Source organism: Brachyistius frenatus, unplaced genomic scaffold (genome assembly GCF_029030835.1).
Source record: "Brachyistius frenatus isolate BFR_SWC_R1_liver_20210118 unplaced genomic scaffold, ASM2903083v1 Contig_10, whole genome shotgun sequence".
Taxonomy (NCBI): domain Eukaryota; kingdom Metazoa; phylum Chordata; class Actinopteri; family Embiotocidae; genus Brachyistius; species Brachyistius frenatus.
Genome location: NW_027210609.1, coordinates 5,725,435 through 5,750,331, shown reverse-complemented (window position 1 = coordinate 5,750,331; position 24,897 = coordinate 5,725,435). Strand labels below are relative to the sequence as shown.

Genomic DNA, 24,897 nt, shown 5'->3' with positions numbered 1-24,897 from the left:
CTTCTGCTCTTGGATCTCTGGTTGTGCTCTTGGATTTTTGTGAAATGATTCTGCCAAAAGTCCCCAACCAATAGAATGCCATGGTATGACGTTAACAATAAAATGTCACTGCCTCCTTTCAGGTGCGCTCGCTTCACGTCTTGCAGCGTCCCCTACGGGCGGTTACTGTTACTGGCCGTAGCCTCTTTAGAAAATACCAATCTGACTCCCCTTTCCCAATACACAGCAGAAAATAAGTTAAATATATTCTCCTTTTGTGGCCCCTTTCAACGGATCTGTCTACTGTTCAAGAAAACCTAATTGTGTGAACCCCCTTCCAATTGTACACTCGGTTGTGCCCAAGCTACTGTTTGCTAATTAGCAGTGAAAGCGGACTGGCAGCCGGACATAGGAGTCTTCATTTAGACAGTAAGAAACAGCTACCTGAACAGGAAACAGCTCAGTATACAAGGTAATAAAAGCCGACATTTCAGGGAAATGGTGCCTCTGTACAATGTACACTTTATAGACTCAGAGCTAAGTTAGCAGGCCAGCGCCCGCAAAAGTCCTCTAAAAGTCCACTATTAAAAGTCTGACACGTTCAGAGGGTAATTATATTTGTCTGACAACTTTATGGAAAGGATTCCCACAATGTTAGACCTTTTTGTTTAATCAGAAACAGCTGTAGTAAGCCACCAGACTCCATCTAAAAAAAAACAGTCATTTTAACTCGAACTCGGGAGTTGGTTTGAGCCTGGTGGCTTTGAACACTGATAAAACAACACTTTTAAGTGAAACAAAAAAGATCTCTGTCTGTATGTAGTCTTTCCCTAATTTTGTCAGTAACTCGGAGTAATAATCCCAACCTGTCACTGGTAAAAACAACCACTTTAAGTGAACGTACGTAGTTGAAGGCTATTTAGCAAACTATTTAGGGAGTGAACAATGTACAGTAGTATCAGTTACCTGAAATGTATCTATTGCCTTGTCAACTAAGCAGTTACCTATTGAGATATCTGTTACTGTCTGTAATAATAATGTTGCAGTCATTGCAAAACACTGTTACATCTATCAACTCCAAAAGTCCTACAAGAAAACAAGCTAAGTTAATTGGGCTGGAATGACGAATCCACTTCACAGTAACCGCCCGTAAGAGACGCTGTAAGACATAAAGCAAGCACACCCACAAGCAGGCGGTGACCATGTCATTGGTGGTTAATGTCTGTCCTGGCTTTCTGTTGGTTGGGGACTTTTGGCAGCGACTATTTGAGTCCGATGGGAGACTTTTGAGAGAAAATATTACAATAATTAATCATGCAAGAAAACAAGAAATCATGCTCTCAAACTGAGAGAGCATGCTCTTGACTTATGGTAGTGATATACCCCCATAGTAACTCTGATGATCAGATATACGTTTTAGGGTTTAATCAATGCCAGAACAGGGACTTTAAGACATTTATTTATTACTTTAGCTATTTATTGTATTTTAAATTTATGGTTTTATCAAAACTGTTGATCACATTCAGCTACCGCAATTGCTTATCCATTATTTCTACTTTACTATTTCATCAATTCATCAATCAGTGTTACTTAAAGTTGTATCAATTGTTTGTCCATTACATTTTGCCCACTAGTTCATCTGTTTCATCCAACCAATCTCAAATTGTAGTGGTCAGTTGTTAAAGCTGATTTAATATGTTTATGTTAAATAATATGTTCCATTTTAATGCAAATATTTGTGCTCAAACTGCCATTTCTATTTGTTTTAGCTGCTCCAAATACTGAAAGCTTCAAAGTTATTTACCTGCAAGCTGCATTTGCGGTTTGTAAAGTTTATTATAAAATTATATAAAACTATTTGATCAGGTAGTCTTGTTGAAAATGAGAAATCTTTTCCAACCTGTGCCACTTGTACCTGCCATCGTACTGCCTGTACCTCTGAGATAAAAGTGCCCTTGGTTGGTTGCACCTTTTTATGACATTTCTGGGTAGTTTCGTCTGATTTGTAGGCTTCCTTCTGTGTGAGGTGTCATCCTGAAGTGTGTGTTGTCAGATGTTCTCACTGCTTAGTGAGTAACCTGAAATCCATTTGATCGGAGCTGCTGTCAAACAGCAGATTAAATTAGGTGTCTAACCGTCTCTCTCTTTCTGTTTGTGGTCCCCAGTAAGAAGACAGACAGTCCACCGCCACAGACTTCAGTTTCACACCACCGAACACTGTGCAGCCTAAAAAAACAGAACACTTCAGCTAATGTTAATCACAGTGACGCGACTTGGAAATATGGCTGGTCAGGAAATGATTAGGATGGATTCATATCAATCTACAGGGAATCAAAAAAAAACTTCCTGAAGGGAGGAGTGAAGGTTTTTACAGCACTCTGGCTACATTAGTAATTATCTTGTCCTGAACCGCTCTGCTGGGAGTGATAGATAAAAGATTCAACTATTATTGTACTGTCTCTGTATTTCCTTGAACTACTTTTGATTTTTTCAGTGTATTTTGCCAAGAAACACTCAATACTTGGCTGATTAATCAAGTTAAACTCTGACTGGGAGCTCTTTATCCTATTTCCTCACCTCACTGAAAAACTCAAAGTTTGAGAATGTGAATCAGTTAAAACATTCACTGAGGAGCCTTCCAGCAAGGTAGTTAAATCAAGAAAAGAGAATCAGCGATTTAATTTGCTTGGTGGCAATTTTCGTATTCTTACGGGTAACTGACATCGGAGACGTGACCTTGTGTCAAGACGTTTAGAGTGCAGCTTTAATGGTGTAAGTTACCTAAAGTGGTTTAATTCATTTAAAACAGTGGTAAAGTTCAGACTTATGTCTTATTTCCTCACAATAAAGCCACTTGTCAGCAGTGAACTCAAACAATCACAGAGACAGAAATCCATCGCAGAAGAAAGAGAAGTAAGAGCCAAGTGACACAGTAACACATTCTGTGAAACAATAACACAACATGATCGTAACACCAGATTATAACTGAACTGAAATTGGATGAATGACAATATTGGACGGATGACAATAAAAAGTAAAATTTTTAACTGCCTCGTATCAAGCGGCTTCTCAGCCGGCGGTAAAAGTTTGGTTGCACAGAAACAGCATCGATGTGATAAAATGAAAACGTGAATATAAAGTAAAGTAGCTTTGAAAAATCCCAGCTCATCCTTTGATAAATAAGACGCACAAAAAAATGTGACTCACGCTATGTACTGCTCTGTCTTGTTGAATTTCTTGGCGAGGTACTTGGCAGATGCTTTGCTGGGTATCTTGACAAAGGACAGCTCTTTTCCGTATCGCGTCATGTTGCACGGTGTCTCGCACACACAGTAGTCGTTATCTCTTTCCACAAGAAAGTCTGACAAATGAAGAGGACAGACAGACAAGAGAGAGAGCGGACGCAGGGACGGGAAAATGAATCGTCACTACAGGATGACAAACAAAACATCAGCTGGGTGAAAGGCGTCAGAGAAAATTTGTAAAAAGACACGATGAGGAGCGACCTCAGAGGCCTGTACACGAAATACTAATTATATATCAAACATGCAGACAGACTCGGAGAGATAGCTGCAGCCAGAGGCCAACGGGTGAGAGAGCGAGAGATTGCAAGTCAGTAAGAAAACAAGCAACAAACATGAATGACCTGACAGGTAACTATTGGTGGAGAGACGGGGGAGTGTGAAAAGGAGAGCCTCGGTGCCAGGCGTGAGGTTTACTATTTGAAAATGGGTACAATCAGGCTGGAGGAACACTATTATCTGTTATCAGCTTGGATCAGGAGCTCAGGAGCTCTGAACAGTGGGACATACACACTGAACAGGGCACACACACACACACACACACACACACAAAAGCAGCGTGCTGGTTTATCTCCTTACCCAAGGCAGGATCTGCACATTCCTTGTACTGCTCCGGGGTGCAGTATGGGGCATCTCCTAAGGACAGGCAGAAGAAACACATTGTTCTCAGTCTGAACAAAAAGAGGGAAGCATGTCAAGACGATGGTTTCAAAAAGGAAAAAAAGGGGAGGAGATCTGGGCTGAGGATTCATCTTGTCTCAGACTGTCATTACTGTCCTTGTCAAAACTGGGTATTCCTCATAAAATTTATCTCATCTCATAACTGATTTTAATCAACTTTTGTACTTTTGCTGCCTCTCATCATTTTTAGTCACTCGTCTCCACCTTTCTCTTTCCGGGCCGTTGAGCCATCATTCTCCCTCTATCAGGATAACATAGGAAAACGACATGATGAGGATGTAGAGGAAATGATTTCCCAGATGCAATTATTCAAATTCAATCTCATGACAAAGAGATTGGAGAGACGAACAGGAGCAAAGGGGGGCAGAGGGTGTACACAAGGGGGCTCTCTGCAGACTCACAACAATCAACTGCTCGATCACTTTAAGGTAACTAGTCCTGATTGTCAAACGAACGTATTTTCAGGCTGTCTATGCAAACACGGGGCTCTCTGATTGCAGATAGAGATGTTTATTGGACAGGTGAGTGAGTGTTAATAGAGGCCGAATCCGAATGTTTCCTCTGTGCCAAACTCATTTTCAATTTGCCATCTAAAGATGCCACAAAGAGATTAAATGTAGGAGGCAGACAGCAAATGCTGTCTGTAATCACGGCACAAACACAATGAAAACAGTTGAGTTTTCTGATCCACTGGAGTGTGAAAGTATCTGATTGCCTGCAGTTGCTGGCAAAAACCTGTTTGTTCTTCAGGAACAGCTTAAAATGAAAGTATTTCTCGATGAGATTACGACAACAGACATAATGACACGTCACATGTTTATAGATAAATGTAGAAATGTCTGGATCCACTCCTGGTTCCTACCAGGCATGTGGACCATCCTGCAGTTGCAGTTCTCCACCAGGTATCGCGTCTCACAGTCGATGCGGCAGGCCGTGATGCTGTAACTGCTGAAGAAGTCCGAGTCCATCGGCGTGGCTTTGCAGTCCCCCCACGGCGGAGGCAGATATGTCAGCTGAAAGAGAGGCAGAACCACTTTAGTCATGAAGCATAATGTGTGTTGAACACCCTGTCCTGTGCCTTGTTAATGCAGTCATTTGACCTAGTTCCTTCTGTAAATATGGCGGCAGACTTGTTACTCTGCCTGCACGAGAAGCCATTATATATTTATTGTCATTGGCACAGAAGATGAATCTCATTCTTTTTTTTTTTTTTAAATTTTTTAAATTTTTAATTTCACTTTATTAATCCCCGAGGGGAAATTTCTTCGCTACAGCAGGGGGGCTCTCAGGGGGGAGCTGCTGCAACAGGCTGCCACTAGCGCGGCGCCAGGTAACCTGACCTGAGATGCATGTTTTTGGATGATGGGAGGAAGCCGGAGAACCCGGAGAGAACCCACGCAAGCACAGGGAGAACATGCAAACTCCGCACAGAAAAGCCCAGGACCGGCAACCTTTTTGCTGTGAGGCGACAATGCTAACCACCGCACCACCGTGCCGCATTCTTACTCCATGGTGTATACATGTGCATCATGGTTGTCATTGTGGGTGCTTCTCTCCTACGCTTCTCCTATTCCTAGTGTGTGCTTTCATTGTGCTGCCCACTCTTCATGCAGGAGCTGAATAGTATAAGCTGTGTAGTAGAGCTTAGTTTGTAAGAGTTTCACTCTGAACGGTTTTGCTGCAGAACAGATTGTATGTCCAATGACTCAGTTTTGTCCAGTGAATCTGAGAATCTTTTACATTGCATACTGGCATTTAAGATGTAACTGTAGAGTTATATTTACAAGTGTGAGATATGTACAACTATATACATCATTATTTACCTAAACATCAGGCCATTATACAGTGTACTGCATATTAAGTGCATACAGCAGTGTTTCCCCTAACATTGCACTCACACACCCCCCCCCCGAAAAAAGAAACATAATACAAATATACTCATAGAACTGCGGTGACGTTCAGTAACTACTACTTATTGACTTCGTTCCTGTGCACCCGTTTCATTTCAGCTCAGGGTGAGATTCGCTTGTACCGTTTTCTGTCACTAAAAGTCACGCTAATTTCTTTGTTTCTCTGCTCTGCTGCTGTGCCTGCTTACACAGAGCAGAGGGTGGACACAGGTGAACCAGACCAGCATTTTTTATACACACCCTGCCTGTATCTACTGCAAGTAGTAAGGATGCTAATGTTAGCATCGGTGATGATGGTGGTGCAATCTATTCCGGTCCCCAGAACTGCAGAGGGCGAAACACTGTACAATATGTACACATTTGAAATCAAAATAACGTGTATTGCGTATATTTTATATATGCAATTTTATCTTTTAATTACTATCCTTGGATTTGTTTTTATAATCATAATTTTATTCTAAGTCTTCATTATTCTATTTTAATTATTTATCTTATAGCACACTGGGCTGTTTCGCAAGAGTTTGCCACCCTGCACCTTAGTGCACATATTGCGTTAGCATTTAAATAGGGCTGCAACTATCTAACATTTTCTACATTAATTGTTTTCTATAGAACATTTTTTCAAAGTGAAAAACGACCATTTTATTGATGATCAAACTGATAAGGCTTGTTTTATACTACCAATAGTCCAAAACTTTGAGGTATTCAAAGAACAAACAAATAAAAAACAACAACAGAAATCCCCCCCTTGAGAACACAGAGTAAAGCATGTAGATATAGAATGCCCATATAAGTAGTTTACAAAAAGCAAAAATAACCCAATAAGTCACCAGTAATGAATAAAAAAGTACTGGCCAGCATATTCCTCACACTAAAAATAAACAGACATGAATAAAGATGAGATGATCTGAGTCATAATCACAGGCTTACATCAGAAGTGTCTCTGATCAGAACACTTGAGACAAGAGCTACACATGTTAATTTAAAGTATTTACCTCCTACTCCAAAACAAACCTCAATGAATCTTGTGCACATTCTTGAGTTTGCGTCACACTGTTCATTCTGACAAAGTAAACTAAAACAGAAGAATTGATTTTGTGATTTATATTACGACATTATCAGTACTCATTTAGATTCTATCCGCCTTCATATAACGGAAGGGCCAAATCGGCTGTATTAAATAAAGTAAGAGGCTATAAAAAAGTCCAGATGTGTTTCTGTCTCATCAGTTCCAACAGTGCATCACTGAGTGCTCACACAGCAATAAATTAAAGGCCACTGTTGTGAGTTGGGGACCTGCATTTTACAATTTGTACTGGAGAGCAAGAGGCAACCATGGGTGTCGCATACTGGATTTGGTTACTAATAACCCGAAGCGATGTTCAACATGCACGTACAGTTTTCACACGCAGAACGAACAGTACAGAGCCTTGAAGAAAACCAGTCACGACTAAAAGTGAATCGGGCGGCTGTAATGATTCTTCTGCTTATGTTCGCATCAAGGACGCTTTCCAAAGTCAACCAGAACATAAAAATCATTAGAGCTGGGTACAGTGTGATGATCAATAATAGGTGCATGTCTATATATTCATCTCATCACGTGGTGCCGACCTATTGAAGGAGCCATTTGACTTGATAATGGCTCTCTTATGCACAGAGGTTTGTTATTTCCATTTCCATTTCCTTTCATTTTCAAAAGCTCCATTCAGCCTTTCTGAACCACGCTGAGGCAACATTACTTCTCAAACTTGGCAAAAGCTTTCATTCTGCAAGTTATGGACAGAAGTGAATGGGGCGTATAAAAATTTCAGGACATTTTAGTGTGTTGTTAGCTGTTTAACCACAAAGAAGAAAAACAAATCATGTTAAGACCGTGACCTCAATTCTCCCTCATTTACTGAGTGAGAGAGCAAACCAAAAGCTAAAAAGCAGATCGGAGGGAGTCAGCAGCACCCAATAAACTGCAAAAGATGAGGGTGGAGAAATATATTGAAGGTTTTTTTTTGCTTTTCATGTTAAGTAGCAGGGATATTGCAGATTTTTTTTTTCTGGCATAACGGTGAGTGACAGTTTGGCTGGCCGAAAAGTCCCCGACAGCTTTACACGACAAAACTGCTGAAGCAGGGAGTTGAATGAATGTCTGCAAACTGCATTAGATTAATGAAGAGTGAGCCTGCCAGACAATAGAATAAATAAACAGACAGAAAGAGAGACAGAGAAGGAGGAGAGCGAGAGAGAGTGGAGAATCATATTTAAGAGAGAGAAACTGTAGTAAAGGATTTACAATTAGTGTTGAAGAGGGAAAAAGTAATGGGGCTTGTGAGAAAAACAAAGAAGGACACTTTCCTGCAGACGCGACATTGGCAGCATGCAAAATCCTGCTGCAGCCAACACTGGGACGCACTCACTGGTAGTGTGAACGTGGAAGGACTGAGATCCCTCCAAAATCCACCACGTTCTCTCCTCCATTCATTATGCATGGCTCTGTAGCATATTAGGGGGTTGAGTATATGATTTGTCTGGCTGCATGCACGCCATCGTACCCGCAGAATCATTCACAGCTCAGAGGAATAACCTACATCCACTTTAATTCACTATTACGAGGCAGACTGGAGCACGTTTGTGTGCCTTACTCATGTTAAAGCTCCGTGTGTGGGGACTGTACAAGTTCCCAGGCTCTCCATAAAACACAGAGGCAAAAGTCTGTCGAGCCTAAAAAAAACCCAGCTATATTAAAGAAGGTAAAAAGAAACTGTGTCTTACTGATAGCTTTATGGCAATATTTTTGCCTTCTGTGTGACACACAGGATTGACGCCCTGGCCAAAGTATGATTTTAACATCCTTTATGTGAAAGAAGAATAACATTTTATCCTCATTTAAACTCCCTACGTCCAACAAAAGCTTTGAGCAGTACCAGTGACAAATATGTTACTCCCTTGAGAGGCTCAATCACTGAGACACATGTACAGTGTGAGTGTGGATTTAATCTGAGTTTTTACAAACTTCTAAATACTAGCAAGTGTTCAGTTCAGGGATTACTGTAAAAAAAAAAAAAAAATTCTGTCAGCTCCACAAGTGAGAAAACTAAAACATGGGAGTTGAAATAAGTAGATGTTTGTGCCATCCAGTTTGTAGAGTAATTTGTATGGGGTGATAGTTCTCAGTGATTCCAGCACTAGCCATCTTTTCAGATTGCAGTCAAGCTTCACATAAAATATCTCTTTCTGGAGCCTTACATACATTCAAATATTAGCCTTCACAGCCCACAGAGAGCATTGCTCATGAGTTCACAAACTCAGTTTGAGGCAACTGTTTAAATTTCAAAAGATTGAGATGCAAGCTGGCCAAGTAAAGTTCAGTAAAGCTCTCAGTAAACTGGGAGTGACGGGGCAGACAAGGGCAGAGGCATCGGGAGTGCCTGAGAGGCAAAAGAAAGATCCTCCAGATGGTTGTGGATGAAGGGGAGTGAGCAGTAGAGTGTGAATGTTACTGGGATGTGGGCCAGAGCTTGATTAACCCTGGCAGGGTCACCTGGGTTGTGCTGGATGTCTGATATTGATAGACACGAAACCTCCCCAAAGATATATCATGAACCAAGTGGGCCAGAATATCTCATCACACTGGACAACCTGATGCGGACTTACACACCACACACACACTCCAGTTTTGAGGGGAAACTACTGTATGAAGCCTTTTGTGCTGCACAAACTCTGATAGACTGCCTCCAGTTCTGTCTCTTGAAGACTGCAAGTATTTGAAAATCAAAACGTCTGAAGTTGCTTTTAATTTTTTTTTTTTTTAGTGCAATCAATTTACTTGTCAATATATGTTTCTAACTGTTATTGTTGTCATGACCACTTTGATACATATCCTGAATATTGCACGGCAAAAAAAGCAGAAGGTTTGTTTCTCTGAGCGAATAAAGATAATAATAAACCGGAGGGATTTGCAGACCAATCTCAAACTTTGCTGGAGAACACAGCAAACACAGCTTCGTCCGTGTTGGTCGGCTGACCTGTATCATCACGTCTGAACCCAAAACATCCCCAAACAAATCTCTTTCTCGCTCAGATTTGCTGTCTGCCTGTTTGTCCAGATTGTATCATAACTGACTGATGTGCACCTAAAAGCATCCCTGTGTCTGTTTAAAAGAAAAAGGAGCGCAGGTTTACAACAATATCTAAGTTTTCCTCCTACAATACCAGCCGTGCTGATTTTAAAAAGATGTTTTTGCCATTTTGAAGTTTTTTTTCTGAAGAATGAGCTGGCGCTAAACTATGTGCATAACTATGTGTGTATATATATAAAAAATATATATATAAAAAAACAACACTGTGGCAAATTTGCAACGCTGCCTCTCTAAATAGTTTTGAAGTGAAATATTTGCAGACAAGTATTTCCCAGTTTTGTGTCGTTTATTTGTCTCGTCTCCGGAGTTTAGAGACTTTTAGGGGGAAGCGAGGTTACCAGACCTCAGAAGCCTGCCACTCATTTCTGAATGAAAAAGATGGTATGCGTCGGCTCTCGTACCGTGACGATGCTAAAAATGTGACCAGTACTGTTTCTGTTAAGGTCATGATTCATCAAAGGTGACAGATTAAAAAAAACACAAGAGACTCAAAATACAGCAATTAGTTGTTCATTGGAGAGTTGGAATAATGTTCATGTTTTGATCCTTTGAAAAGTGCAACAGGTTGTTTTTCCTTCTTTTAATCTAATGTTTGAATTTAGATTAAAAGCCTCATGATAACTTCTAGTCTTTGGGTGACAAAAGGTCATGAGTTATGTAATTGTATTCTAAGTATTTCTATCATCTTTCCTGAGACGTACCCGTTGTTCCTGACAAGAGACGAAGGTCTGAAACCCCGGCGCCACTCCGAAGCCCAGCTGGTCTATGAACGGCGGTTCGTCCTGGGTGTGGATCTGAACTTTGATCCCTGCTTCAAATGATGTCTCATCTGTTGACAAGAAGAGGTTAGGACATTTACAACGGGGTTGAGGATTTGTATTCACACATTGGCCTATGTGACCCAAGCAGCAGCAGTTTTTACTAATCAGATGGAAACAAAACTTTGCCGTGTTGGAAAATCTATCAGCCAGAGAGTAAAAGAAAAAGCAGCTGGGGACCTAAAACTTAATTAAGCCCAAAAAAACAAACATAAGAGAAATTGTAAAACTTGTGGTGTTACGCGAGAAATAGAGAGAAAAACTACTTGGGAGCGATTGCTTATTCATTACTGATAGCATGGTCTCCCTTGAATGACAAACACATTGTGGCCCTTTGAAGGTTAATAAAAGCTGGAATGAGGAGTGAAAGGATAAAGATGGACTTCCTGAATAAACTGGTAGATGACAATAAGTGCCTCCCAGGAGCCTTCCTACAAGGGGAAAAGAGAGCGAACGGATAAATTATTAAATAAATGATGATGACGAGGATAAAAGGAAAATCAATACAGCTGACAGCTCCCTTTGCTCCGGCATTCTGCTGTATAGATTTTAAATGAAGTAGATGGGCCTCTTTAATACTTAGATCGGGGGAACATCACAATGACATGGTGACTAGAACCTGTACTTGTGCAAACATATCTCTTTCACATTTGGAAAGACTTGGGACTGCTTATCGTGGCGGTGGCAGGTTGGATTCAGAAGATTTAGCTTCTTTGAGCCTTGGCTCAGGGATAAAGTTGGATCTCTGTTTCCTGCCGCCTTTTCTCCTCGGTTGTCACTCGGAATCATCTCCTGAGTACCAGGCTTTCTCACTATTTTCAATTAAATATGTGGCTGGATTTCAACAAGAGAGCTTCGACATAACTGTTACACATTGGTCTTTTGAGACAAAACCATTTTCTCCTGCCGCCCAGATAGATGCTTGAGGCTTGGAGCAGCACATATACATATGTAGTGCTCAAGGTTCTGCATGTGATCTTTAAGTCAGTGCCATCTGTCATCCTTATACAACTGTTATAATCCTATTTGGGTTGAACACTTGAATGTAATGGGAAACGAACCAAACTTCACAATCTTCAAGCATATTCAGTTGCCTCAAAGTAATTTTACTGCACGTCCTTTCATGGTGAAATAATTCCAACTATGCAAGAAATGCACAGAAAATGTATCTTCAGAGAAGTTGGTATAACCAGGAGTAGTTAACAATCAAATTAAAACCCAGTCAGAACGCCTGAAAAGAATGTAAATCATATAGGTCATGGCATTTCTACATTTTGTCCAAAGGCACCTGGATTTGTTTATTGAAGAAACTAGCTCCAAAACCAAAAATCTTCCTCTCTAACTGACTGGTGGGGAGCTCCAGGCTTTTAAGCTCTTGGGTGGTCTTTAACACCTCGACCTACCTGGCCGTCAACGCCTTAGCCAGAGATGACTGACGTTTGGAAAGAAGAGTGAATGAAGCCGTCTAAATCAAACTGGGAGACCATCGGGAAACAGTGGAGGTGATCACTGAAAATGCAGCCCTGGGATCCCTCCCCAGGCAGCTTATCACCCACTCACACCATGACTGGTGAGCCTGATGCCTCACATGACGGTCAACAACTCACATTTACCGAAACAACTCTCAAGGTGTTAACAACCATGCAAGATTTGAAAAGCCTGGGACTCCTCACCAGCTGTTTAATAGTGAAAAAGCCGTTCAGATGAAAAGTAAAAACACCTTCAAGAACCTCAAACAAATCCAGTTATCTTTAGAAACACAAGCACAGTCAGCCAGCAAAGTTTTCAGGACTGATATTAATTTTCTCAATGGCATCCCAGAATTGTTCAATGGGAGCTCGTGACAGTTTAACTATCCAAATACTTTTTGAGACCACTAAATTATACTGTTGATGGCTTGGATTTTTGGTTTTTCACAGATTTACCTCTGGTGTGATCTTAACATTTGTTTGTGCATTCACAGTATTATTCTTCAACCCAGTAAACACCAATTTCTATGCATTAAATCTAGATGAATAATTTCTTCTTGTTCCTATTCCTAAACTATCATTTCTTAAGATATGAAATTCAATGAAAAAGGCTCAACACCCAGGTCCAAGCTGGTGGACCCACTTTGCTCCCATTGCGCAGGCCGGTCCCTTGTTTTACTTGCATCGATCTCTGAGTGTGTTTAAATGGGTGAGTGACATGTAAAAACTGTAAAACGCTTTGTTCACCACGGTAGAAAATCACTATGCAAGTGCCATCCATTTAGTTTCTCCGGAATGAAATTCTGACATTAATGCAGTCATTTTGTCTTTTTTTTTTCTTTTCGAGCACTGCCTCACTGATCACCTGCTGGGTGTATTATCTGCCAAACGTCAAAAAGTTAAACTGCTGAATTAACAAGTGAATGAATGTAAGAGCAGGGGAGTGCTGCTGCATCTACTTTGTATAATATAAATCTTTATTTGACCATCAAAGGAAGTGAATAACATTTATAACGGTGGTGATCCCAGGTTCTTGGCTATGAAGCAATAAAAGAGATTCAGTTTCAACGTGCAGTCCAGTCTACAGGGTAACAACCGATGAACCTTTTCAAGCCCAAAAATGTTGCACGTAAGGGAAATTGTGCTTCCAACCTCGTAGTAACGACTAGACAACAACTGTAATGTGGAAAACAATGGAGATGCTGAATAACTCATTTAACATAAAATAACCTGCTGATGCAGGACCTCACATAATAAGTCACTTATATCCATAAATCCTTTGTCCCGGTGCATGATGGGAAGCTTTCCCAGACAACTATATCAGTAACATTATTGCCAGTGAGCTATTTTCGTCTTTATCTTTGTCATTTACTGCTTTCAAACGGAGGCTGTAGTTCATGTTTAACATTCTGGGGGTATTTTTCTTAACATAAATTGTAAAAGCACAAGGAAATGGTTGCAGAAGTAATGAGGTATATCACCGATCATTGTGACAATTTGTATGTGCTTGATGAATACCAGTTTTCTTGCTGTTAAAGACAAGTTCTGCATATGCTCTGATACATGAAGCCCCAGATGTTTGATCTGGCACATTAGGCACTTCTGGGCATCCAGCCAGATGAAGCAAACAGGTAACAAATGCTGTTATAACAGGATAAATCTGCGTCATCAGGGCAGTAACATGAACAAAAGTGTCCGGTCCTTGGAAAAACAAGGTATAATATCAAAGGAAACAAGATGAGACAAAGACAAATGTTCCTCATTTTGTTACCTTCCATTGTTTTCAAGTAGTTCCAAAGAAACTCGGACTTTCAACGAGTAAGCTTGAACATTGCCAACAACATATATAGCAAGCTCGAGATCAATCCTTTTAAAAAAGCAAAACCAAAAGAAACCTTCATGATGTCAAGTTCAATACACAAAGTACTGACAATCGTTAATGTCAAAAAGTGAATTGTGACAGTCATGTGAATAAAGTGTGTCATCTGTATGTATTGTAGTTGCTGCATCGTTAGGTTTTCACCACTCTCTTGTAAAGTTTTCAATAATTTAGTAATCCTTCATTAAAAGGATTTAATATTCATATATTTAAATCATTTAGGTTTAGAGTAGACACAGATTCTATTTAAATATATCGGCGCAGATCATGGCTTTCTGCTCTGTGCTTCATGTTTAATGATCATCGTGAGCAGTGTTTTTATGCCGATTCTGAATTGTCTCTTTACATTTACTTCCCAGCGCCAATAAACTATTGATACAGACACACAGCAGCATATGCAGCTTCATTAAAAAAGTTTCAGGGCCTTCAATGCTGAACAGAAGAGACTGCCGTTAGAGTCGACACTGAATGGAAGCGGTCGAAGCCTCCATTGATTTCATATCTGGCTGCTCTTGTTCGATTCATGTGGCTTTGAAGCCTAACTGACAAGTGATGCAATTAAGTGGCAAATAAATAAAGTTTTCATAATCAATATCCATCTGTCTTTATACAGATTAGTCAATAATATCCCTGACACAGTGGGTGCACTTCAAAAGATCAGAGGGTATAGTTTTTACGGTTATTACTCATTATTAAAGTGTGAAGAACATTTCTGATTGAGAATTTCACTTTTTCGAGACATTAAAACACATAAATCAATATTTTGACCTGTTTGTTGTAAAGTATGCACCAGTTCACTGCACTAAACGGATTTAAGATTTTACAGTCACATCAAAAGACTCTCAGTGAGTGTAATGTAGCCCAGCCACGTCTCTATCTCAGGGATTAGAGGGGAATCCCTGTGATAGTTTTTTTTCCCTTGATACTTTTCAAGAGAACCAGCCTTGAAAATAATTGGCTGCTTTGGTGATAAATTGATTAAAAAAGATCTCTTTTTTAACTTAAGTCTTTGCTTGAGGGCAAACATAAAAACCAATCTTATGGTTTTAGCTGAGCTCTTCAAAACTGCGGATGGGATGTTTTGTGTGATGTGTCCTCCAGGTGATCTTACCGGTCTCTCCCCAAACAGGCAAGTATTCATCCTGCTGGATATCCAACATGAGCTCCAGGCCGTTGCCCGTCCCACCCTTCATCGTCACCAGCAGGGGCCGTCCATCTTGGCCTGAATTGAACGTGTAGCATTTTCCATAGCGTGTGAATATCTGAAATAGAGAGAAAAAAAAATTGATTCTAGTCATAAGTAGCCTCAAGAGTTTATCATAACTTTCACATTTCTGACCATTAAACAAAACTGTGAGTTTAATCATTCAACAGGGGATTGTATCGAAAGCAGCTGAACAGCACCTACTGCAACCTGTTCTTGCTACGCTATCAGCTGCAGACCTCAGGAGTCTTTGTGCAGAGATGCTGTTTTGACAAGCTGATCCCTCGCCCCTCTCAGCACAGCATGACACAGTATGTGCTTGAGTAAATATGACACGTTTATTTCAGAGGGGGATTTCCTCTGCTGAAGAAATTTCACACACGACAATGATGAAGGCTGGCATCAAAGTAAATCTTTCATAAAAGTTATTTACCGTTTCTTTTTAAAGAAGATAAGACATTTTCACATCTGGAACAATAATCATCATTAGAGCTGACAGAAACCTAAATATCATACCAGAAATATTCAACATTCAACTTTTCAAGCTTTTAAAAGTCAATTTTCTTTGTTATATATGGCAGTTAATTGAAAATCTGTCAGTGATGTCTAATTTAATGAGCTCAAATCTGAGAATTTAAGGCATTATGCTTGAAAAAAACCTGTCATAATTAATCAGTTATCAAAATTGAACAATTACACTGTACAAGGTGACATACAGAAATGTTTTGATTTGTCCAAAATCTAAAAATATTCCGATTAATGTACTACAATACTCAGAAAACCAACATATATTCACTTAGGAAGCTGGAACCAGAACATTTTTAAAATTGACTAAATCATTGAGCATTCAAACAATCATGAGCGTACTTTTTTTCTCTTCCACTGGATTTAAAGTATCTTGAAAAAAGTCACATCAAGCAAACTGAACATGCCCCATGTCGATTTCAATCTGTATGATAAATCGATGAACATGATGCATTCAAACTGTACCCGCCCTCAACCTGAGTGTGCCACTATATTCGTAGATCTGGCATATTCTGTACAGTAGCATCCACTGGAGAGCTACAGTAGTGTGCAGCAAGGAACCGATTGGCAAAGACATGATTGCCAGAGAGCTAATGGACATGTAATTGAATCATAAACATTAGGAAATGGAAAACCATGGCTGGGATCCAATAGTAAACATTCTTCCCCTTTGTCGTCAAGCCGCATGATTGTGAGCCCTGTGTCAAAGCATGCTAGCTCACAATTAACTTATTATTAACCTTCAACATTTTGACATTCATGAGGAAACAGTAAAAGGAAGAAGGGGAGGGGTCTGCGGAGAAGAAATAACACAAGCAGGGAAATAATAACTGAAATAAGTCTTTGTTTTAGTCCTCCAAAGGCTGTACTCACAACATAGAGCGGAGATAAGGATTCAATGTGAGATAGTGTTTTTTTTGTTGTTGCTGAGACTGCTTAAAAATGTTGCAGCTGTCTTTGTTGTGAATGTATTGGGAGGACATTGAGAACACATAAGGCCTGTATTACAAGGTTGAGTTATGAATCACACATTTGCACTTCATGCCAAATTACTTAAATGTCACAAACACCAGATGCACAAAGCAGAGAAAAATTGCAGCCATGTCTCACAAAGGGAGAGTTGGTCAAATGTGAATCCTGCTCAGTGAAGTGCGTGGAGAAGAATGGGCCACGAAACGCAATGGATTGCCTCCCAAAGGCGCAGTTATGTAGGAGCTTTTAAGATGCAAAGCAGTGAAATGTAATAAAAAATTTAAAAAAAAAAAACATCTTCTGATACTCAGACACAATATGAGACGTGACCTTTCAAGTGCGTAAGTGGCCAAACTGAGTCAGAAGCAGTGTCGGCGACGCCTGCCTATGTGCGGAGACTCCTGAGCAGGATACAAACATCAATAAAAAAATACCCCCAGAAATCCATCTTAGCCCTGGAGTTTGCCTCTCACTGTAATCAGATCACTGTTTGTCATTACTCTTTGGAATATAAAGGCAAAGAAATCTTACAATATCACAGTGGCACTTCAAAATATCTGACAGTAACAAAACCTGCAGGAGAAATGTAATGTTTGATTTCAGTTTAAAATCTTTAAGAGCACTGATTTTTAACCATTTTAACCATTTGTCAGAAGACAAGTTTGAGCAGAGGAAGTGGCACTGCTGCTCACACTGAAAGCAGAAAAGCATTTGGCAGATACATGCTGGTAAAACAGTAATACGATAATAATTGTGTGATGGCGTGGTGTGACTGTGCACACATTTGTTCAATAATATGAATGGCTCCGCTCATATGGGAGAGGGTGTACAGTATTTGCTTGCGCATGTGGAGCCACCTCTGCGTGCCATCTGCGTGTATGTGTTGGTAATGTGACGATTGACTACAGGAGGCCCCGTAGTCAGAGTTGCTGTGGTAACCAGGAGGTTGTGCTGGCTGCATTGAGTGAAGAGCAGCAACAGTGGGTGCCGGTGGTGACCTTGGGGATTCAGGATCTTCATTGTGTTCTGTAGCTCTGAGGTTTGAGCTTAGTCTCAACATGCTTTTTGGTGTCTGTCTGTTAAAAAGCCTTATTCAGCTGTCTGTCTTTTTGACAGGGCATGTGCATCAGAAAATTATACACCAAAACAATTCAACATGAGCTGTTTATTATTCAAGAAACAAAGGTTTGTTGACATTATGCAGAGAAAACCTCTAAATATAGTAAGAGTAGATTAAGGGGAGGGATGAGGCCAGTACTGAAAGCTGCTACACTGTGGTCATACATTTTTGACACTTGTTGCTATGAACCTTGTTGCTCATTTAGCATTATGGACAAATATCTGTGATCCTACAAAATCCTGCATTGCATTTGACTTTGCTCCACTGAGCCCGACACTTTGCATTCAAAATGGGAATCTTTTGATTTTCTTAACTTGTAAACACAAGAAAATAAATATTCAAATCAAGGCCACCTATGAGGAAAAATCACTGACAGAAACATCAGCATCTCTCGTTCTCGCCGGGTGTAGAAATGTCACCATCTTTCCCTTCGATAAATAATTCACAGACAGCCTGAATCTGTTAAGATGGCCGTTGGCTATCCTTCACATGACAGTGTGACAAGGATGTACAAGCTGTTCCCTAAAGGTGCCACGCAAACACTTTCCCTCCTCTCAGCGCCGAGCACAGATCTGCTATATGTTATGACGGTTTCATAAACAAACACCTATGGAGGATTATCTGGGGTGAACTTCACAAAAGTAAAAATACGATGCGCTGACATTGTAATTGTGTTATAAGTTATAATTCTTTGGTAAACAAATATTAATACTATATAGCAGTATATAATGAAGTATTTACTTTAATTTACTTTGCTGTTTATCCACTTTCTGTTATTGGTCTTTATCGTAAGAGTGTTGCAGAATACAAGGAACATCTTACAATATAATGCAATCCAATGAAACACCTCAGAGATCAAACATAACACAGATTTCAATCAACACATCTGAACTAGTTCCAACCAAGATTGAACAGTAAGCTTCTCAAAAACAATCTCACCTCAAAGTTTTCAGGAGTTGTTTTTGAGGAGAACACAGAAAAAGCCACTAAATGGACCTTGAGATGAGACTGTTTTGTCAATTACTCTTACAAAAGTCAACAATGAACTTTAGACCTCAGCTTTCAGTCGAGTCAGCGAGACGAGAAATCCCTGAGGCACTCGGGATCGTGAAAAGCTTCAACACCTACAGCTCCAACTGACCAAACTCTATCTGCTAATGACGACCAGGTGATATGAAAGCTCGGGAATAGCTACTAAATGGAGCTTGACGTGACACCTTTCCAAATGTTATTCTGTCCGCAGGTTCTAAAATGCCTCTGGCTTGTTATCAGAAAGCAGCTGTGAGTTCAATGTGTCCTGGAGGCAGCTGAAGTCAAACTCGGGACTACACAGAAAGTTTTCCAATTAGGAAGAATCAAAGGAACCACACCTGTTTAATAAAATATCTGAGTGCACTGTCTTCAGGACTAATGATGTAGCTGTTTATGTTGTAAATATTGCAGGAATGATTGTGCGAAGTGTTGCTTGTAGAGACAAACTGTCTTGGTTTTAACTGCCTGGGACTTGCCTGTTTTGGTTTTCTGTCATTGGTCTCATTAGCATTGCTTCCAGCAGGGATGTCTTTTGAGCATAAAAGCGTAAAAAAAATTATTGTAAATAACATGTCCAGCCCTCAACAAGACACACAAAGGTGGTAACCAGCTGGTGGACTACAGTAGACCAAACATTCAATAGGAATACAGAAAAATTACTACAAATGCCTGCTAATGATGCTCTGTGTCTGCTGGATATGTAAAAAGAAATCTGTTTCAGAAAAAATTATTCATCATAACAACTTCATAAGGAGATAATATGTCAATACTGTGTTGTGGTGCTTCCCCCAAATCTCTAAAACCTCAGTTAATGTGGGTTTAAGCAACTCTGCAAATTTAATCTAACCAAAGCTACTCCTCTCACTTGTCTTAGTTAATTGTAATTAGACATCTTTGTAGCCATTCTGCACACAACAAATACATATCGAGCCCACAAAAGTTGCTGCCCGTAGCAGTGGCTTTCAAAAGCACTGTGGTGAACTTGTGTCTCAACATGTCATTCACAAATTCAGAAAAAAACAACACCCATCACACTGATTATCCAGATAGGAAATGAAGAGAGCAGATCCACCCTTAAAGGCTTCCCAGTAAGATTTAAGAAAAGTGGGCGGAGAGTTGTCAATCAATGGGTTGCACAGGGGGGATGAAAGCTGACAGCATGTTGTCAGATTGATTTCCTAACTCAAATCAATGTCTGTGAACTATGAGTGAGTAGAGACCCGCTGACGACAATTCAGTATGCATGTGTTGTTGAAGCAGGAATAAAGAAGGACAGAGCCACCGAATGGAGGGAAGGATGGATTGATGAGGCCGGTGGACTGTATTTATAGCGTTTCCAGAGAAACGCAGCAACATGGGGTGGTAGGGAGTTCCTGCACGAATGTCAATACATCCTGAAATCTATTGTACGTAGCCAGGCTCACATTCCTTTTCCACACCTCACTTCTCATGTGTGACTGATTTCATTGGTCTGAATCATGCCGACAGCTTGCCTTGGCTTCCCCGAAGGCAATGAGGGCCTCATCGATTATCTATGCACTCGCACATATCCCCCAAACTCGGCCTTTGGCATTATGTTTATCTATGAAATAGGCTGCTTTTGCTTGGTGACCCTTTAAAAACTCAGCATGACATGAAGCATTCTATAAGATGGTATTAGGAGGAAAGGTGTTTCACTGTGATAACTTGTTTTGTGATTCTAGTTGTGCTGCGTTTACATTTGAGGAAAGAAAAGTAGCTTTATGAGTTTTTGTTGACAGACTGAGAGCTGCCCCCGAGACGAGCCATTTCAGATTATAGATTTTCCTAAAAAAACCAAAAAACAAACACGTAGTAATGCTCTCTACAAATAACGGAAGAACCTGCACGATTTTCCAACAACAATCTGCATTTCAAACACCAGAAGAAAATCTACTTAACTCAAAACAAATTTGGGTAATGAGGTGGAAGAGAGAGGAACACTGACTTTCACATTGTTCTCAGCTCGATGATGGAGTGCAATCAATAGGGCTGCAGTTTCCCAATGAGGCCAATGCTAACTGCTCTCCATCACAGTGTCAGTGAGTGTTGTAAAGCGTTGCTAAATGAATCAAAAGTCTTCATTAGGGGCAGATCGGTCTCTTGTGGGCATAGGATTGTACACACATTGATCCAGCAGCGATGCACAACAGAGGAGGGACACACTCAAGAGCATGTAGTAAACACAGAAGGTTTTTATCTCCAGCGAAAATATAGAACTTTTTACAACTTGTGGTTTGGTGTGGAATTTACCGTCATAATTTGCTAGTATGGGACAAGAAGGAAGAATAGTTGAATACATTTTTGAACAAGTGATAGAGGGTGAAGAACAAAAGAGAATATGAAAATCATACCCACTTCTAATCTTGTCAAGTCGGTTTAGGAACAATATCACAGTAATATTATGGCGATGCAGTCAGAGTGAACTCTGTAGCCTGACACAAAACCAGTCCTTATAGAAATATCAGTGTCGTATATGTGGTTAGAGGTTGAGAGAGAGTTAATTAAACTAGTGAGGCGCATCACCAGGCGACAGGGCAGAGGGATGCGCATTGTGCACACTGCATGTGTTTAACGCAAATTAATTACGCAGCCAACTGATATCTAGTCTTGCTACACATTAAAGATGGTGAAAGGTAATGACACATAGTTCACCCTCTGACTCTGGAGGCTCAATGAAAAAGGCTGCATCCACCTCTAAAGGCTGCATCAACCTGTTGGGAGTGGGTCGGTGAGTCAAAACAAACCAAAAAACAACAACTTTGGGAACACACTCACGGTGCTGAAATTGCGCGGCCCACAGAGCTCTCCTTGGTACCGACAGTACAACAGCATCTCCTCCAGCTGGTGTCCTAGCCGGTCCAGCAGCTGCCTCATGGAAGGCTGGGACTCCCGCGGAGGAGGGAGGAAGTGGTTGAAGTCCAAAATCCGAGACAACGGGGACCAGGGCGGCTCGCCAGCTGCGCTCCCACCGCCATCGGTGGGGCGCACAGGGATGAGCGCCTCTCTCGCATCGGGGGACACCTGCCAGTTCCTCCCCAAAAGTCCCAGCCACCTCCCCGCGCTGAATATGTCAGTCTTCTTCATCCGCCGCGGAAGCAGGAGGTTCTGGTTACAAATGGTGACAGCGGGGAAAACGAGTCGCTTGGCGTACACCATGTGCGCCTTGGTGTACACCGGAGAGGAGAGCAGGTACCGCACTCTGTTTGAGGACCAGGTGAAGAGCAGAGCCAAAGCCGCCAAGAAAGCCAGCAGCCACGCAACTCTCCGCGGGTAGGAGCCGCTGAGGAAGATGTGCCTCAAGCCGTGCAAGGTGGTGTGTTTCAAGAAAAGCTTCCCGGCTTCAGCGAGGGAGCCCGGTCTCGGTTTCGATCCAGATGAGTCGCACTGGCACATTTTGGAGGAACGCTGGTGCGCGCTTTCAACATCGGTCCTGCTGTGGTCACAGTGAATGAGCCTGAACTCGCTTCTGCGCTCTCAGATGGCTGCTGGTTCTCAAAGACTTTGAAGAGAGAGAGAGAGAGAGAGAGTCAAGCGAACGCAGCTCCGCTCGGTCCTCTCAGGCACCGAGCAGCAGCTTGTGGGTGATGGGGGAGTATTTTGTCAGCCGCACAGCACTCCCCGAGCTTGTCCGAGGGGGTGGGGGTGGTGGTGGTGGTGGGAAGCGAAGTTGTTCAGAATGATTTAGTGCGCTTCTGTGCAGCAACAGGAGTACGGGAGATTATTTCATCTAAATTACAAGCAGTTAGTCTTTGAAAATTCCTCAGAGACAATGGATTTAGTTAAAATCACGCATTTATATTGTAATGCCCGTTCGTTCTGTCGACCTCCTTATTCTTTAATTCACACTTTTTCATCTCCGCTTCTTTCTCCAACCTCACTCGTAACACACGCACACGCGCGCACACACACACACACACACACACACACACACACACACACACACACACACACACACACACACACACACACACACACACACACACACACACACACACACAGAGGAATATCCCCAGTGATGTTTGCTGAATGAAACCACTGGCCTCAAAGGCCATTTGTCTTCCTTTTCAAGGCCGTCACGCACACACACCTATAGCACACACACCTATAGTCGCACACTCAGGCGCACACAGACTAACGCACCTAATCACTGCTGGCTCACAATTTGTGTTCTTCCTCAAAATGAAACACTGCATTATGAGGTACTGAAGAGACCGTAGTGTCTTTCATTATTGTCCCACCCGTTGAAGTTCAATCATTGCAGATCAGAAGTCAAAACAAAAACCAAAAATAAGAAAAAGACGTAAACATTTTTAAAACTCAGGTGTAATAAACAAAGTTGACATTCCTGGATATATAATTCTCTGCTATGTTTTGGTCGGTGGCATGAAATATTGATAGAAAAACAAAAAGGAGCTGGTAAACTAACAGAAATCTTGTTGCACGTCTTCAAAGTCTCTCTCGAAGTCCTAAACTTCCACTGAATGATTTTTTTTTTTTTTACCCTACAGTACCTCTGTTTGGCTGCGATGAGGCAAACCTGTTTCAGGCTGGCGACAGACACATGAATGCACCATTGACAAAGCGTTTTTAGAAAACCATCTCCCCCTTGAGGGGTGTTGGTTAAGTGGTGGTTCATGCTTGGTTGGTCATCACAGTGTTCAGATAGAGTAAAAGCAGGACACCATGCAGGCCTGAGTCAAACCGTCGGCTCCTTCTTTTGGATAGTGTGTGTGTGTGTGTGTGTGTGTGTGTGTGTGTGTGTGTGTGTGTGTGTGTGTGTGTGTGTGTGTGTGTGTGTGTGTGTGTGTGTGTGTGTGTGTGTGTGTGTGTGTGTGTGTGTGTGTGTGTGTGTGTGTGAACTGCTTACACTGCATGACGAAGGAAAAAGATCTGAAATGGAAATGAATAAAAGGAGAGAGAGAGGGTGAATGCAGAGTACTTAGTAAATCAATTTTCCTTGTCTGTGGCTATAAGTTCTAAAGAGTAAATCCAGTTTCTTGAAACTTGGGTAATTGCTGAGATCTAGAAACACAATGATTGAAAAGTCAGACCAGAAAAAAGCACCAGTTTACCAGATCTTTCCAAATCACTATTATTTATCGAACTGAAACTGATGCACCCAAAATGTTGGTAACAGTGCACTGCACACTGAAGACGGTGCGCAAACATCTACGGCAAGTAGAGTAGACAAAGGTGAAAGTCGGTCTATCAAGATAGGTACCTGTGATTGACGTTTAGAGCCAATCAATAAATACTATTCAATTCTCTCTCCTCTTTCAAATGAGTTCAGAGCAAGGCTGCTGCCAACCAAAGACGGCAACTGCTCCAGATTTAAAAGGGACCTATTATGCTCATTTCCAAATTTTATATTTTTATTAGGGGACTCCACTAGAGTAGCTTGGCATGACTCGGCAAAAAAAAAAAAAAAAAAAAAAGAAGCTTTTACTGATGCTGTCTCGCTCTTTACCGGTCCTCTCTGAGTGTTTGTGATTCAAAGTGTGGATGAGCGCCTACCATGGGTGATCCACTCAAAGCTGATGAGTTCAGGGCTAAATTCACACCTGCATAACTTCACTGGTTCGTTTGCCGTGGGTTGATATGTGGTTAAGACTAGTTCAAAATAGCTGTAAGTGATGATCTCAATTAGCTCGTCATCTAGCTTTCTGCAGAACTGAAGACATTTTATGTGGCAAACAAACCAGTACAGTGACTCAATATCACCCACTAATTGAAACAAATAGTGTTACAAGATGGGATGGGTCCTTTAACAGTTTTGTGTGTGTGTGTGTGTGTGTGTGTGTGTGTGTGTGTGTGTGTGTGTGTGTGTGTGTGTGTGTGTGTGTGTGTGTGTGTGT

General features: G+C 41.1%; 1 protein-coding gene across 3 annotated transcripts in view; it reads right to left on the bottom strand.

Annotated features, from left to right (window-relative positions):
• Positions 1 to 24,897, bottom strand: part of asic1b (acid-sensing (proton-gated) ion channel 1b) — a 150,249-nt gene that overhangs the window by 7,498 nt on the left and 117,854 nt on the right. For 2 of the 3 annotated variants that reach the window (XM_069691085.1, XM_069691083.1), the window contains 5 exons: positions 15,280 to 15,430; positions 10,704 to 10,831; positions 4,825 to 4,975; positions 3,861 to 3,917; positions 3,187 to 3,340 (listed from right to left, as the gene is read on the bottom strand). In XM_069691085.1, the coding sequence (XP_069547186.1) occupies positions 3,187 to 3,340; positions 3,861 to 3,917; positions 4,825 to 4,975; positions 10,704 to 10,831; positions 15,280 to 15,430 (641 nt within the window). Of the gene's footprint in view, positions 1 to 3,186; positions 3,341 to 3,860; positions 3,918 to 4,824; positions 4,976 to 10,703; positions 10,832 to 15,279; positions 15,431 to 21,817; positions 22,595 to 24,897 lie in introns of those variants that run through there. The other variant, XM_069691084.1, reaches the window with a different exon arrangement.